The sequence below is a fragment of the Heterodontus francisci genome, unplaced genomic scaffold, assembly GCF_036365525.1.
Source record: "Heterodontus francisci isolate sHetFra1 unplaced genomic scaffold, sHetFra1.hap1 HAP1_SCAFFOLD_592, whole genome shotgun sequence".
In the NCBI taxonomy this organism is placed as follows: Eukaryota; Metazoa; Chordata; class Chondrichthyes; order Heterodontiformes; family Heterodontidae; genus Heterodontus; species Heterodontus francisci.
This window is the reverse complement of record NW_027140616.1, coordinates 720904-738088: the sequence shown is the minus strand read 5'-3', so window position 1 is coordinate 738088 and position 17185 is coordinate 720904. Positions and strand designations below refer to the sequence as shown.

The window sequence follows — 17185 nt, the reverse complement described above, 5'->3', positions numbered from 1 at the left end:
AGTAATGTTAAAAAGACAAGCCTTAAGGCTTTGTGCCTTAACGTGCGGAGCATTCGCAATAAAGTGCGTGAATTAATCGCACAAATAGATGTTAACGGATATGATATAGTGGGGATTACGGAGACATGGCTGCAAGGTGACTAGGGATGGGAAACGAACATCCAGGGGTATTCAGTATTTAGGAAGGACAGACAAAAAGCAAAAGGTGGTGGAGTTCCATTGCTGATTAAAGAGGAGATTAACGCAATAGTGAGGAAAGATATTAGCTCTGACGATGTGGAATCTGTATGGGTAGAGCTGAGGAACACTAAGAGGCAAAAAAACGTCAGTGGAGGCTGTATATAGACCCCCAAACTGTAGTGGTGATGTTGGGAATGGCATTAAACAAGAAATTAGAGATGCATGAGATTAAGGAACATCTGTAATTATGGGTGACTTTCATCTGCATGTAGATTGGGCAAATCAAATTAGTCACAATACCGTAGAGGAGGAATTCTTGGAGTGTGTACGGGATAGTTTTCTGGACCAATACGTTGAGGAACCAACTTGAGAACAGGCCATCCTAGACTGGGTACTGTGTCATGAGAGAGGAATAATTGGCATTCTGGTTGTGCGAGACCCCTTGGGGATGAGCGACCATAATATGATAGAATTCTTCATCAAGATGGAGAGTGACATAGTTGATTCTAAGACTAGGGTCCTGAATCTTAGTAAAGGAAACTACGAAGGTCTGAGGCGCGAGTTGGCTATGATGGATTGGGAAACGTTACTTAAAGGGATGACGGTGGAAAGGCAATTACAAACATTCAAAGAGCGCATGGATGAACTGCAACAATTGTTTATTCCTGTCCGGCGCAAAAGTAAAATGGGAAAGGTAGCCAAACCATGGCTTACAAGGGAAATTAGAGATAGCATTAGATCCAAGGAAGAGGCATATAAATTCGCCAGAAAAAACAACAGACCTGAGGATTAGAATCCAGCAAAGGAGAACCAAGGGATTGATTAAGAAGGGGAAAATACAGCACGAGAGCAAACTTGCGGGGCATATAAAAGCGTTTCTAACGGTATGTGAAGAGAAAAAGATTGGTGAAGACAAATGTAGGTCCCTTGCAGTCAGAAACAGGGGAATTTATTATGGGGAACAAAGAAATGGCTCACCCACTTTGGTTCTGTCTTCACAAAGAAGGACACAAATATCATACCAGAAATGGGGAACACAGGGCTTAGTGAGAGAGAGGAACTGAAAGAAATCAGTATTAGTAGAGAAATGGTGTTGGGGAAATTGATGGGATTGAAGGCCGATAAATCCCCAGAGACTGATGGTCTGCATCCCAGAGTACTTAAGGAAGTGGCCCTAGAAATAGTGGATGCATTGGGGTGGTCATCTTCCAAGATTCTAAAGACTCTGGAACAGTTCCGACAGATTGGAGGGTAGCTAATGTAACCCCACTATTTAAAAAGGGAGGTAGAGAGAAAACAGGGAATTATAGACCAGTCAGCCTGACTTCTGTAGTGGGGAAAATTCTAGAGTCCATTATCAAAGATTTTATAGCACAGCACTTGGAGAACAGTGGTAGAATTGGACAGGGTCAGCATGGATTTACGAAAGGGAAATCATGCTTGACAAATCTACTAGAATTCTTTGAGGATGTAACTAGTAGAGTTGATGAGGGGGAGCCAGTGGATGTGGTTTACTTGGACTTTCAGAAGGCTTTCGACAAAGTCCCACATAAGAGATTAGCGTGAAAAGTAAAAGTGCATGGGATTGGGGGTAGTGTATTGCGATGGACAGAAAATTGGTTGGCGGACAGGAAACAAAGAGTAGGGATAAATGGGTCTTTTTCCGAATGGCAGGCAGTGACTAGTGGGATACCGCAGGGATTGGTGCTAAGACCCCAGCTACTCACAATATATATTAATGATTTAGATGAGGGAACTAAATGTAATATCTCCAAATTTGCAGATGACACAAAACTGGGTGGGAGGGTGACTGGTGAGGAGGATGCACAGAGGCTTCTATGATTTGGACAAGTTAAGTGAGTGGGCAAATGCATGGCAGATGCAGTATAATGTGGATAAATGTGAGGTTATCCACTTTGGTAGCAAAAACAGGTAGGCAGATTATGACCTGAACAGCTATAAACTGAGAGAGGGGAATAAGCAACGGGACCTGGGTTTTCTCATACAGCAGTTGCTGAAGGTAAGCATGCGGGTCCAATAGGTGGTAAAAAAGGCAAATGGTATGTTGGTCTTCATAGCGAGAGGATTCGAGTACAGGAGCAGGGATGTCTTGCTGCAATTATACAGGGCCTAGGTGAGGCCACACCTGGAATACTGTGTGTAATTTTGGTCTCCTTATCTGAGGAAGGATGTTCTTGCTATAGAGGGAGTGCAGCGAAGGTTTACCAGACTGATTCCTGGGATGGTGGGACTGATGTATGAGGAGAGATTGAGTCAGTTAGGATTATATTCGCTGGAGTTCAGAAGAGTGAGGGGGGATCTCATAGAAACCTATAAAATTCTAACAGGACTTGACAGGGTAGATGCAGGAAGGATGTTCCCGATGGTGGGGGAGTCCAGAATCAGGGTCATAGGAGGTAAACCTTTCAGGACTGAGATGAGGAGAAATTTCTTCACCCAGAGAGTGGTAAGCCTGTGGAATTCGCTACCACAGAAAGTAGTTGAGGCCAAAACATTATATGTTTTCAAGAAGGAGTTAGATATAGCTCATGGGTCGAAAGGGATCAAAGGGTATGGGGAGAAAGTGAGAACAGGTTACTGAGTTGGATGATCAACTATGATCATAATGAATAGTGGAGCAGGCTCGAAGGGCCGAATGGCCTATTCCTGCTCCTATTTTTTTTGTTCCTATGTGTCTGTAATGTCCAGTCCCAGTTTCTGGGTGTGCCTATACTGTCCAGTCCCGATGTCCAGGTGTGTCTGTCCTGTCCAGTCCCAGTGCCTGGGTGGGTCTGTACTGTCGCAGTGTTTTGATGTGTCTTTGCTGTCGCAGTGTCTTGGTGTGTCTGATCTGTTCTGTCTCAGGGTGTGCCTGTGTCTGACCTGTCCTGTCACGGTGTTTGCGAGTGTCTGTCTTTGTCTGTCTGGGTGTGTCTATACTGCCCTGTTGCAGTGTCTGGATGTGTCTGAACTGTTCTGGTGTCTGGATATGTCTATGCAGTCTCCTCTGTCGAATCCCCTTAGCATCTTACACCTCTGTTAGATTACCCCTTGTTCTTCTGTTTTCGGGTTTTGACAAGCCTTTTCTATGAAACTATCCTTTTAATTTTAGCTCTGGTCTGATTCTGGTGAATCTATGCCACACCTACTCCAAGGCCTGTGTATCCTTCTTGGGGTGCGATAGCCACAATTGAAAACTGTACTCCAAATGTCTCTAACCAGCATTTTATATTATCATAGCATAACTTTATCCTTTTGTATTCCAGTCCCTGGAGATAGAGGCCAATGCTGTATTAGGCTTTTTTATTATTTTTGATTGCTGCTCAGATAAAGTTAGTGGAGGTTGAATGATTAAAACTTCTGGAACTACCCCTCACTCTTGTTTCCTCTTCTCACAGTGCGGACTCGCAGCAAACCACGCAGAGCAGGGAAACAGAATGGCACAGATGGATCCAACCTTTCTCTGTTCCAGCAGTGAGTGCTGGGGCAGCTCACGAATGTCTCAATGTGAGTCTGTGTGCGCCAGGGTCACAGTGTGAGTTTGTGTTGCAGTGCAGGTGTTTCAATGTTGGCATGTTTCAGTGTATGTCTGTGTGTTTGTTTGTCCAATTGAAAGTATATCATGTTCAGTGTGTCACCTTATGCTGATGTGCAATGGTAAAGGTGTATCTGTGTGTTTCCTAAGCATGTTGTGAGTGTTCTGTGTCCCGAGTGTGTTGGTATGAACGTGTTGTTGTGCATTGGTGTGTCTCTTGGTGTGGTGTGCATGTGGAGGCATGTCTGGGTGCGAGGCACCACTGCGTCACAGTGCGAGGGTCAGAGAGTCTTTCCGGCACAGAAGGAGGGCTTTCGGCCCATTGATTCCATGCTGGCTCTCTGGAGAGCAATCCAGTCAGTCACATTAGCCTGCTTCATCCCCCCTAGCCCTACAAGTGTATTTCCCTCATATGCCCATCTAATTTCCTATTGAAATCATTCACAATCTCCATTTACACCATCCTTGTAGGCAGTGTTCTAGGTCGTCACCAGTCGCTCTGTGAAAAGGTTCTTCTTTACACCCCTACTGCATCTCTTGCCCAGAATCTTAAATCTGTGTCCCCTGCTGCTTGTACCATCAACTTTTTTTTGTCTGCCTCATCCAAACCTGTCATAATCTTGTATACCTCTATCAAATCTCCCCACAATTTCCTTTGCTCGAAAGAGAGCTTGATAAAAGGTTCAACATAACTTCCCTGCTTTTGTACTTTCTACCTCTGTTTATGAAGCCCAAGATCCCATATGGTTTGTGAACTAATCTCTCAATATGTCTTGCTGCCTTCAAAGAAAAATGCAAGTGAACCCCAGGTCCCTCTGTTCCTGAACACTCTTGAGAACTTTGCCATTAAGTCTAAATCACCTCGCCCCAGCCCTTCTCCCAAAATGCATCACCTCACACTTCTCTGCATTAAATTCCCTCTGCCACTTGTCTGCCCATTCTGCGAGCCTATCTATGACCTGTTGCAGTCGATTGGGTATCATCCTCACTGCCACACCTCCAAGTTTGGTGTCATCAGCAAATTTTGAAATTTTACTTTGTATTCCAATATCCAAAAAAAGCTGTGGTCCAGCACTCACCCTTGGGGAACACCATCCTCCAGTCTAAACAACAACCATTTGCTGTGACTCATTATTTTCTGTTCTGAAGCCATTTTTTAAATCCAAGCATACACTGATCCTCCTATTCCATGAGCCTCAGTTTTGTTAACCAGACTTTTATGTGAGTCATACTCACGGAATCATACCTTACAGACAATGTACCAGACATTGCCATCACCATCCCCGGGTATGTCGTGTCCCACTGGCAGGACAGACCCAGCAGACGTGGCGACACAGTGGTATACAGTCAGGAGGGAGTTGCCCTGGGAATCTCAACATCGCCTCCGGACCCCATGAAGTCTCATGGCATCAGATCAAACATGGGCAAGGTAACCTCCTACTGACTTGCATCAGTATTCACCAAGGAGAAGGACTTGGTGGATGATGAGCCTAGGGAAGCGAGTGTCGATAGTCTCAGTCATCTCATTATCAAAAAGGCGGAGGTGTTGGGTGTCTTGCAAAGCATTAAGGTAGATAAGGCCCCAGGGTCTGATGGGATCTACCCCAGAATACTGAGGGAGGCAAGGGAAGAAATTGCTGGGGCCTTGACAGAAATCTTTGCATCCTCATTGGCTACAGGTGAGGTCCCAGAGGTCTGGAGAATAGCCAATGTTGTTCCTCTGTTTAAGAAGGGTAGCAAGGAAAATTGGAAAATGGCCCAGGTATGTTCTGTACACAAAAAGCAGGACAAGTCCAACCCGGCCAATTACCGCCCCATCAGCCTACTCTCAATCATCAGTATAGTGATGGAAGGTGTCATCAACAGTGCCATTAAGTGGCACTTGCTTAGCAATAACCTGCTCAGTGACGCTCAGTTTGGGTTCTGCCAGGGCCACTCAGCTCCTGACCTCATTACAGCCTTGGTTCAAACATGGACAAAAGAGCTGAACTGAAGAGGTGAGGTGAGAGTGACTGCCCTTGACGTCAAAGCAGCATTTGACCGAGTATGGCATCAAGGAGCCCTAGCAAAACTGAGGTCAATGGGAATCAGGGGGAAAACCCTCCGCTGGCTGGAGTCATACCTAGCGCAAAGGAAGATGGTTGTGGTTGTTGGAGGTCAATCATCTCAGCTCCAGGACATCACTTCAGGAGTTCCTCAGGGTAGTGTCTTACGCCCAACCATCTTCAGCTGCTTCATCAATGACCTTCCTTCAATCATAAGGTCAGAAGTGGGGATGTTCGCTGATGATTGGACAATGTTCAGCACCATTCGTCACTCCTCAGATACTGAAGCAGTCCATGTAGAAATGCAGCAAGACCTGGACAATATCCAGGCTTGGGCTGATAAGTGGCAAGTAACATTCGCGCCACACAAGTGCCAGGCAATAACCATCTCCAACAAGAGAGAATCTAACCATCTCCCCTTGACATTCAACGGCATTACCATCGCTGAATCCCCCACTATCAACATCCTCGGGGCTACCATTGACCAGAAACTGAACTGGAGTAGCCATATAAATACCGTGGCTACAAGAGCAGGTCAGAGGCTAGGAATCCTGCGGCGAGTAACTCACCTCCTGACTCCCCAAAGCCTGTCCACAATCTACAAGGCACAAGTCAGGAGTGTGATGGAATACTCTCCACTTACCTGGATGGGTGCAGCTCCAACAACACTCAAGAAGCTCGACACCATCCAGGACAAAGCAGCCCGCTTGATTGGCACCCCATCCACAAACATTCCCTCCCTCCACCACCGATGCACAGTGGCAGCAGTGTGTACCATCTACATGATGCACTGCAGCAACACACCAAGACTCCTTCAACAGCACCTTGGAAACCCGCGACCTCTACCACCGAGAAGGACAAGGGAAGCAAGTGCATGGGAATACCACCACCTGCAAGTTCCCTTCCAATTCACACACCATCCTGACTTGGAGCTATATTGCCATTCCTTCACTGTCACTGGGTCAAAATCCTGGAACTCCCTTCCGAACAGCACTGTGGGTGTACCTACCTCACATGGACTGCAGCGGTTCAAGAAGGCAACTCACCACCACCTTCTCAAGGGCAATTAGAGATGGGCAATAAATGCTGGCCTAGCCAGCAATGCCCACATCCCATGAATAAATTTTTAAAACTTTGTCAAACACTTTCTCAAGATATATATAGACAACCTCCACTGCATCCCCTTCATCAAACTGCAGTACATTCATCAAAAAATTCAATTAGATTAGTCAAGCACAATCTACCTTTTACAAATCTGTTTCCCGCTCTCTGAGTGAACTCTCCGCTCTCACTGTTTGCCCCCTTCCCAAGTGAACTTTCGCTCGCTCTCTCTCCTGGTCTCTTTATGCTCCGCTCTGCTCTTTCCCGCTCTCTGAGTGAACTTTCGCGCTCTCTCTCCCGGTCTCTTTATGCTGCGCTCCGCTCTTGCTGTTTCCCACTCTCTGAGTGAACTCTCCGCTGTCACTGTTTTCCCCCCTCGCCGAGTGAACTTCTGCTCTTTCTCTGTCCTGGTCTCTTAATGCTCTGCTCCGCTCTCGGTGCTTCCCGTTCACCAAGTGAACTCTCGCTCTCCCTCCCGGTCTCTTTATGCTCCGTTCCGCTCTCGGTGTTTCCCGCTCTCTGAGTGAACTCTCGCTCGCTCTCGCTGTTTCCTGCTCTCTGAGTGAACTCTCGCTCGCTCTTGCTGTTTCCTGCTCTCTGAGTGAACTCTCGCTCTCTCTCTCCCGGGTTCTTTATGCTCTGCTCTCGTTATTTCCCGCTCTCTGAGTGAATTCTCACTCTCTCTCTCTCCTGGTCTCTTTATGCTCCGCTCTGCTCTCGCTGTTTCCCACTCTCCTTGTAAACTTTCACTCTCTCTCCTGGGTTCTTTATGCTCCGCTCTGCTCTCGCTCTTTCCCATTCTCTGAGTGCACTCTCACGCTCGCTCTCCTGGGCTCTTTATGCTCTTGCTCCGCTCTCCTTGTGAACTCTCGCTGTCTCCCGGTCTTTTTATGCTCCGCTCCGTTCTCGCTGTTTCCCGCTCTCTGGGTGAATGGTTCCAGGGATGAGGAATTTCAGTTCTGAAGATAGATTGGAGAAGTTCGGACTGTTTTCCTTGGAGAAGAGAATGCTGAGAGGTGATTTGATAGAGGTATTCAAAATCATAAGGGGTCTGGACAGAGTAGATAGCGATAAACTGTTCCAACTCGTGAAAGGATCGAGAATGAGAGGGCACAGATTTAAAGTATTTGGTAAGAGAAGCAAAAGTGACATGAGGAAAAACTTTTTCATGCAGCGAGTCGTTAAGGTCTGGAATGCGCTGCCTGAGAACGTAGTGGAGGCAGGTTCATTTGAAGCATTCAAAATGGAATTAGACAGTTATATGAAAGGGAAGAATGTGCAGTGTTATGGGAAGAAGGTGGGGGAATGGAACTGAGGGAATTGCTCTTTTGGAGAGCCGGTGCAGACATGATGGGCCGAATGGCGGCCTCCTGCACTGTAACGATCCTGTGATTCTGTGAAAGATCACCTGTTGTTCTGTTAGTTTTTCCTGTCCCCCTCTTTGGTTCCATTTTTCCTGGTTAGATCCCCTTTCATCCATTCATGCCTCTATTTTTTAGACTATTAAACATACTCTTCTCTTAGGTAGTCCCTCGGGATTGAAATGTCTTGCTTCCATTGAAGTTAGCCCTCTTCCAATTTAGACGTTATACTTTAGATAGTTCTTTGCTCTTCTCCATTAATCTAAACTTTATGATATGATGACCACTCTTACCCAAGTGTTCCCCTGCTGACACTGGATCCATCTCATTCCCCAGCGTCAGATCTAGCAATGCCTCCTTTCTAGTTGGTGAAGGAAGTTCTCCTGAACACATTTTAGAAATTGCTGCTGCCCCTTTCCCTAACATTATCCCAATCGTTATTTGGGGAATTAAAGTTCCTCAATATCACCACTCTATAGTATAGCACATATTGCAAAGTGATGTCACAGGACAAGGAGTTACCTGGGTCGAGTAAGCTTTGAATCTTTATTTTTATATAATTATGTTTAAACTAATTTAATCAAATTTAATGTAAGACTAGATTAATTATTTAGCCTCCAACTAAGGCGAATTTGATAATTTACAATCAATTCAATTAATCAAATCTAGGGGATAAAATTAAAATTAAGCAGCAAGGGAACACACGGAGACGAAGTTGAGGCGTCGGAAGGAGCGCACAAACCTCCAAACTACTCATTTACCTCACCCTTCAAGCACCGCCTGCCCCTCACGTGGCACAGTCTGCAGATCCCACATTGCACTTACCAGCCATGTTGGAACTCTTCATATCGGAATGGAAGCAAGTCATTTTCAATCCCGAGGGACTACGGGTAGTATGTTTAATAGTCTAAACAACAGAGGCATGGCAGGGCAGCTCAATCCCATGGAGTGCGTATCCTGTTCTGTGTGGGAACTCCAGGACACTTTTTGTTCCAGCTGAACAGTATACAGGCAGAGAGGGAATGGGTGACTACCAGACAGTCAAGGACGACCAAGCAGGTGGTGCAGGAGGTCCTGAGTGCATCTCACTCTAGAACCAGTATTCTGATCCTCTGGGGTGTACAGCCAGAACCTAATCCATGGTAACTGGACAACGGGGCAGGACGAAGAGTGGAAAAGCAGTAATGATACAGGATTCGATAATTAAGACAACAAGCAGGTATTTCTGCGGCTGCAGTCATGAATCCAGGATGATATGTTGCCTCCCTGCTGCCAGGGTCAAGGATGTCACTGAGCAGCTGCAGAGCAGCCTGACCGGGGAGAGTGAACAGCCAGTGGTGATGGTCCATATTGGTACCAATGACATAGGTAGAAAGAGGGATGAAGTCCTGCAGGCAGAGTTTAAGGAGCTAGAAAAGCAGCCAGCAAGCAGGACGTCAAAGCTAGTAATCTCCAGATTACTCCCAGTGCCATGTGCTAGGAGGAAATTGGAGGAGAGAGCAGATGAATGAGTGGCTGGAAAGATGGTGCTGGAGGGAGGGCTTTAGATTCCTGGGACATTGCGATCAGTTCTGGAGATGATGGGACCTGTACAGGCTGGGCAGGTTGCACCTGAATATAGCCAGGACCAATGTCGTTAAGGGATGCTTTGCTAGTGTTATTGGGGAGGGTTTAAACTAACTTGACAGGGGTGTGGGAACAAGGAGATAAGATAGAGGAAAACCAAGGTGCACAGAAAACTGGGCAACACAGATAGCGCTAGAATAGAAAATAGGTATGGGGGTGGGAGGGGTGGTCAGAGTAGGAGGAAATACAGTGAGGTCTAAATTAGGTTTACTGTGCATGTTTGTGAACATGCAGAGTATGGTCAATAAGGTTGGTGAGCTACAAGAGCAGATAGTCGGCGCAGTGGTTAGCACTGCAGCCTCACAACTCCAGTGACCCGGGTTCAGTTCTGGGTACTGCCTGTGCGGAGTTTGCAAGTTCTCCCTGTGACTGCGTGGGTTTCCGCCGGGTGCTCCGGTTTCCTCCCACAGCCAATGACTTGCAGGTTGGGAGGTAAATTGGCCATTGTAAATTACCCCTAGTGTCGGTAGGTGAGGATGTGGTAGGGAATATGGGGTTAATGTAGGATTAGTATAAAATGGGTGTTTGTTGCTCGGCACAGACTCGGTGGGCCGAAGGGCCTGTTTCAGTGCTGTATCTCTAAATAAATAAATAAAATAAATAGTCACATGGAAATACGATGTGGCGATAACAGACCTGGCTCAAAAAATGGCAGGACTGGGTAGCAAATATTCCTGGATAGAAGATGTTCAGGAAAGATAGGGGAGGGAGGAATGGCCGTATTAATTAAGGAGAACATTACAGTGCTGGAGAGAGAGGATGTCTGAGAGGAGTCAAGGACAGAATCTATTTAGTTAGAGATATGAAAGAAGAGGTACCATTCCATTGCTGGGTGTATTCTATAGGCCACCAATTAGTGGGAAAGATATAGAGGAACAAATTTTCAAGGAAATTACAGAGAGGTGCAAGCATTTTAGAGTAATTATAATGGGGGAATTTGATTATCCTAATATACACTGGGATAGTAATAGTGTAAAGGGCCGAGAGGTGCAAGAGTTTCTAGAGTGTGTTCAGGAGAATTTTCTATATCAGTATGTTTTCAGTCCAATGAGGAAGGAGGCCTTGCTGGATCTGGTTCTAGGGAATCAGGTGTGACCAGTGGATCAAGTGTCAGCAGGGGAACATTTATGGGCCAGTGATCATAGTATCATTAGGTTTAGATTAGCTATGGAAAAGGACAATGAGCAATCCAGAGGAAAAATAATCAACTGGGGGAGGACCACCTTCAATGGGGTGAGAATGTATTTGGCCCAGGTAAATTGGAATTAAAGATTGACAGGCAAAACTGTAACTGAACAATGGGCTGCCTTTAAAGAGGAGATAGTTCGGGGGCAGTCAAGGTACATTCCCACGAGGAGGAAAGGTAGGGCAAACAAATCCAGAGCTCCCTGGATGACGAAAAAGATACAGAGTAAGGTGAAGCTGAAAGAGGGTGCATTTAACAGATGTCAGGTTGATACTGGAGTGAGAATCAGGCTGAAAATAGAAGGTTCAGAGGGGAAATGAAAAAGAAATAAGAGCAGCAAAGAAACAGTATGTAAAGAGACTGGCAGCTAACAGAAAAGGGAATCCAAAAGTCTTCTACCGGCATATAAATAGTAAAAAGGTGGTAAAAGGAGAAGTGGGGCTGATAAGAGACCTAAAAAGGGATTTACACATGGAGGCAGAGGGCATAGCTGAGGTGCTAAATGAGTATTTTGCATCTGTCTGTCTTTACTAAGGAAGAAGATGTTGCCCAAATAGTGAAAGTGGAGGTAGCTGAGACACTGGATGGGCTAAAGATTGCTAAAGAGGCTATTGGAAAGGCTGGCTATAAAGTTGATAAGTCACCAGGACCAGATGAGGATGCTGAGGAAGTTAAGGGTGAAAATTGTGGAGACACATGTGATAATCTTCCATTGCTCCTTAGAGGTGTGGTGCCAGAGGACTGGAGAATTGTGAATGTTACTCCCTTGTTCATAAAAGCATGTGAGGATAAACCCAGAAGCTATGGGTCAGTCAATTTAACCTGGGTGGTGGGAAAGCTTTTAGAAAAGATAATTCAAGACAAAATTAACAGTCACTTGGACAAATGTGGATTAATTAAGGGCAAATCATGTTTAACTAACTTGCTTGAGTTTTTTGATGAGGTAATAGAGAGGGTTGATGAGGGTAATGCAGTTGATGTGTACATGGATTTCCAAAAGGCATTTGATAAAGTGCCACATGACAGGCTTGTCAGCAAAGTTAGAGCCCATGGAATAAAAGGGACAGTAACAACATGGATAGTAAGTTTGCTAAAATGTCAGGGAACAGAGAGTAGCGGTGAACGGTTGTTTTTCAGACTGGAGGATGGTATCTAGTGGGATTCCCCAGGGGGCGATGTTAGGATCCCCACTTTTCTTGATCTATATTAATAACCTAGACTTAGGAGGACATGGCATAACTTCAAAATTTGCGGATGACACAAAACTTGGAAGTATTGTGAACTGTGAGGAGGATCGTGATAAACATCAAAAGAACATAGACAGGCTGGTGGAATGGGCAGACATATGACAGATAAAATTTAATGCAAAGAATTGTGAAGTGATACATTTTGGTAGGAAGCATGAGGAGAGACAATGTAAAATAAAGGATACAATTCTAAAGGGGGTGCAGGAGCAGAGGGACCTGGGGGTATATGTGCACAAATCATTGAAGGTGGTAGGACAGGTTGAGCAAACAGTTAATCAAGCATGCAGGATCCTGGCCTTTATAAACAGCAGCTTAGAGTACAAAAGTAAGGAAGTTATGTATAAAACACTAGTTCTGTCTCAGTTGGAGTATTGTGTCCAATTCTGGGCACCGCACTTTAGTAAGGATCTGAAGGCATTAGAGAGAGTACAGAAAAGATTTATGACAATGGTTCCAGAGATGAGGAACTTCAGTTATATGGATAGATTGGAGATTTGATGAGGGATCTGAACAGAGTAGATGGGGAAAAACTTCCCATTGGTGGAAGGATTCAAAAGAAGAGGACACTGATTTAAGGTGTTTGGCAAAAGGAGCAACAGCGACATGTAAAACCTTTTTACGCAGCAAGTGGTTCGGATCTGGAATTCACTGCCTGAGAGTGCGGTGGAGGCAGATTCAATCATGGCTTTAAAAAGGGATGTGTATAATTATCTGAAGAGAAAAATATTGTAGGGCTACATGGGAAGGCAGGGGAGTGAGACTCAGTGAGAGAACCAGCCTGGATATGACAGGCCAAATGGCCTCCTTCTGTGCTGCAACAATTCTATGATTCTATCTCTGTGATTTCCCTGCAGATTTGCTCCTCTTGCTATTTGGAGGCCTATAGAATACCCCCAGCAGTGTGACCATCCCCCTTTTGCTTCTCAACTCTAAGCAAATGGATTCTGTCCTTGCCCACTCACAGGCTTCCTCTCTTTCCAACACTGCAGTGCCTTCCTTAATCAGTACTGCCACCCCACCTCCTTTTCCTCCCCTATCTTTTCTGAACACTTTGTATCCCTGAACATTAAGCACCCAGTCCTCATCATTTTTCAGCCACGTTTCCAATATTGCCACGACATCATATTCCCACACAGCTATCTGTGTTTGTAGCTCATCAACCTTATTCACCATACTTTGTGCACTAACATAGATGCATTATAAGCCTGTCTTCATATTCCTCATAGTCCTTCTTAGTCTGCTCCTATCTAATATAGTGCTACTTCCTTCTTTAGTACGATCCAACACTTCCCACCTTATACACCTTATTCCTCTTTTCTACTTCTATACTCTGGTTCCCATCTTTCTGCCAATTTAGTTCAAACCCACCCCAATTACACAATTAACCTCCCCGTGAGGACATTGATCCCAGTCCTGTTGAGGTGGGCAGAGTAAGGTGGAAGACTCCTGCAATTCCTACCTCTTCCTACTCTTCCGGATGGCCACCCATCTACTATCCTGAACTCTCACTGCCTGTGAGAAACTCTCATCCTCCCTGATGCGCCGCATTGACTCCAAATGCCCCTCAAGCTCAGAAACCCTGAGCTTGAGCTCAAGCAGCAGGAGATACTTCTTACACACATGGTCCCCCAGTACACGTGAAGTATCCTGAAGTTCCCACATGGGCAGGAATAGCAAACAACAGGTGTCAGCTGCCACCCATGGTCTAAATAAATCTCACTCTTTTTAAATCTCCGCTCTATCTCTCATTTCTCACTCTTTTTAAATCTCCACTCTATCTCTCATTTCCCACTCTTTTTAAATCTCCGTTCTATCTCTCATTTCCCACTCTTTTTAAATCTCCGCTCTATCTCTCATTTCCCATTCTTTTTAAATCTCCACTCTATCTCTCATTTCTCACTCTTTTTAAATCTCCGTTCTATCTCTCATTTCTCACTCTTTTTAAATCTCCACTCCATCTCTCATTTCCCACTCTTTTTAAATCTCCACTCTATCTCTCATTTCTCACTCTTTTTAAATCTCCACTCTATCTCTCATTTCTCACTCTTTTTGAATCTCCACTCTATCTCTCATTTCCCACTCTTTTTAAATCTCCACTCCATCTCACATTTCTCACTCTTTTTAAATCTCCATTCTATCTCTCATTTCCCACTCTTTTTAAATCCCCGTTCTATCTCTCATTTCCCACTCTTTTTAAATCTCCGTTCTATCTCTCATTTCCCACTCTTTTTAATTCTCCACTCCATCTCACATTTCTCACTCTTTTTAAATCTCCGCTCTATCTCTCATTTCCCACTCTTTTTAAATCCCCGTTCTATCTCTCATTTCCCACTCTTTTTAAATCTCCGTTCTATCTCTCATTTCCCACTCTTTTTAAATCTCCACTCCATCTCACATTTCTCACTCTTTTTAAATCTCCGCTCTATCTCTCATTTCCCACTCTTTTTAAATCTCCACTCCATCTCACATTTCTCACTCTTTTTAAATCTCCACTCTATCTCACATTTCTCACTCTTTTTAAATCTCCACTCTATCTCTCATTTCCCACTCTTTTTAAATCCCCGTTCTATCTCTCATTTCCCACTCTTTTTAAATCTCCACGCTATCTCTCATTACCCACTCTTTTTAAATCTCCACTCTATCTCTCATTTCCCACTCTTTTTAAATCTCCGCCCTATCTCTCATTTCCCACTCTTTTTAAATCTCCACTCCATCTCACATTTCTCACTCTTTTTAAATCTCCACTCTATCTCTCATTTCCCACTCTTTTTAAATCCCCCTTCTATCTCTCATTTCCCACTCTTTTTAAATCTCCACGCTATCTCTCATTACCCACTCTTTTTAAATCTCCACTCTATCTCTCATTTCCCACTCTTTTTAAATCTCCGCCCTATCTCTCATTTCCCACTCTTTTTAAATCTCCACTCCATCTCACATTTCTCACTCTTTTTAAATCTCCACTCTATCTCTCATTTCCCACTCTTTTTAAATCCCCGTTCTATCTCTCATTTCCCACTCTTTTTAAATCTCCGTTCTATCTCTCATTTCCCACTCTTTTTAAATCTCCGTTCTATCTCTCATTTCCCACTCTTTTTAAATCTCCGTTCTATCTCTCATTTCCCACTCTTTTTAAATCTCCGTTCTATCTCTCATTTCCCACTCTTTTTAAATCTCCACTCTATCTCTCATTTCCCACTCTTTTTAAATCTCCGTTCTATCTCTCATTTCCCACTCTTTTTAAATCTCCGCTCCATCTCTCATTTCCCACTCTTTTTAAATCTCCACTCTATCTCTCATTTCCCAATCTTTTAAAATCTCCACTCGATCTCTCATTTCCCACTCTTTTTCAATCTCCGTTCTATCTCTCATTTCCCTTTCTTTTTCAATCTCCGTTCTATCTCTCATTTCCCTTTCTTTTTAAATCTCCGTTCTATCTCTCATTCCCATTCTTTTTAAATCTCCGTTCCATCTCTCATTTCCCACTCTATTTAAATCTCCGTTCGATCTCTCATTTCCCACTCTTTTTCAATCTCCGTACTATCTCTCATTTCCCTTTCTTTTTCAATCTCCGTTCTATCTCTCATTTCCCTTTCTTTTTAAATCTCCGTTCTATCTCTCATTCCCATTCTTTTTAAATCTCCGTTCCATCTCTCATTTCCCACTCTATTTAAATCTCCGTTCGATCTCTCATTTCCCACTCTTTTTAAATCTCCGCCCTATCTCTCATTTCCCACTCTTTTTAAATCTCCGTTCGATCTCTCATTTCCCACTCTTTTTAAATCTCCGCCCTATCTCTCATTTCCCACTCTATTTAAATCTCCGTTCGATCTCTCATTTCCCACTCTTTTTAAATCTCCGCTCTATCTCTCATTTCCCACTCTTTTTAAATCTCCGTTCCATCTCTCATTTCCCACTCTATTTAAATCTCCGTTCGATCTCTCATTTCCCACTCTTTTTAAATCTCCGCCCTATCTCTCATTTCCCACTCTTTTTAAATCTCCGTTCTATCTCTCATTTCCCACTCTTTTTAAATCTCCACTCCATCTCACATTTCTCACTCTTTTTAAATCTCCGCTCTATCTCTCATTTCCCACTCTTTTTAAATCTCCACTCCATCTCACATTTCTCACTCTTTTTAAATCTCCACTCTATCTCACATTTCTCACTCTTTTTAAATCTCCACTCTATCTCTCATTTCCCACTCTTTTTAAATCCCCGTTCTATCTCTCATTTCCCACTCTTTTTAAATCTCCACGCTATCTCTCATTACCCACTCTTTTTAAATCTCCACTCTATCTCTCATTTCCCACTCTTTTTAAATCTCCGCCCTATCTCTCATTTCCCACTCTTTTTAAATCTCCACTCCATCTCACATTTCTCACTCTTTTTAAATCTCCACTCTATCTCTCATTTCCCACTCTTTTTAAATCCCCCTTCTATCTCTCATTTCCCACTCTTTTTAAATCTCCACGCTATCTCTCATTACCCACTCTTTTTAAATCTCCACTCTATCTCTCATTTCCCACTCTTTTTAAATCTCCGCCCTATCTCTCATTTCCCACTCTTTTTAAATCTCCACTCCATCTCACATTTCTCACTCTTTTTAAATCTCCACTCTATCTCTCATTTCCCACTCTTTTTAAATCCCCGTTCTATCTCTCATTTCCCACTCTTTTTAAATCTCCGTTCTATCTCTCATTTCCCACTCTTTTTAAATCTCCGTTCTATCTCTCATTTCCCACTCTTTTTAAATCTCCGTTCTATCTCTCATTTCCCACTCTTTTTAAATCTCCGTTCTATCTCTCATTTCCCACTCTTTTTAAATCTCCACTCTATCTCTCATTTCCCACTCTTTTTAAATCTCCGTTCTATCTCTCATTTCCCACTCTTTTTAAATCTCCGCT

General features: G+C 44.0%; 1 protein-coding gene across 1 annotated transcript in view; it reads left to right on the top strand.

Moving 5' to 3' along the window:
* uimc1 (ubiquitin interaction motif containing 1) overlaps positions 1 to 17185 on the top strand; it is a gene marked incomplete at its 5' end in the record, with an annotated part of 139954 nt that overhangs the window by 98206 nt on the left and 24563 nt on the right. The window contains one exon of the mRNA XM_068025761.1: positions 3579 to 3687. Coding sequence (XP_067881862.1) covers positions 3579 to 3658 — 80 coding nt within the window. The remainder of the gene's footprint in view (positions 1 to 3578; positions 3688 to 17185) is intronic.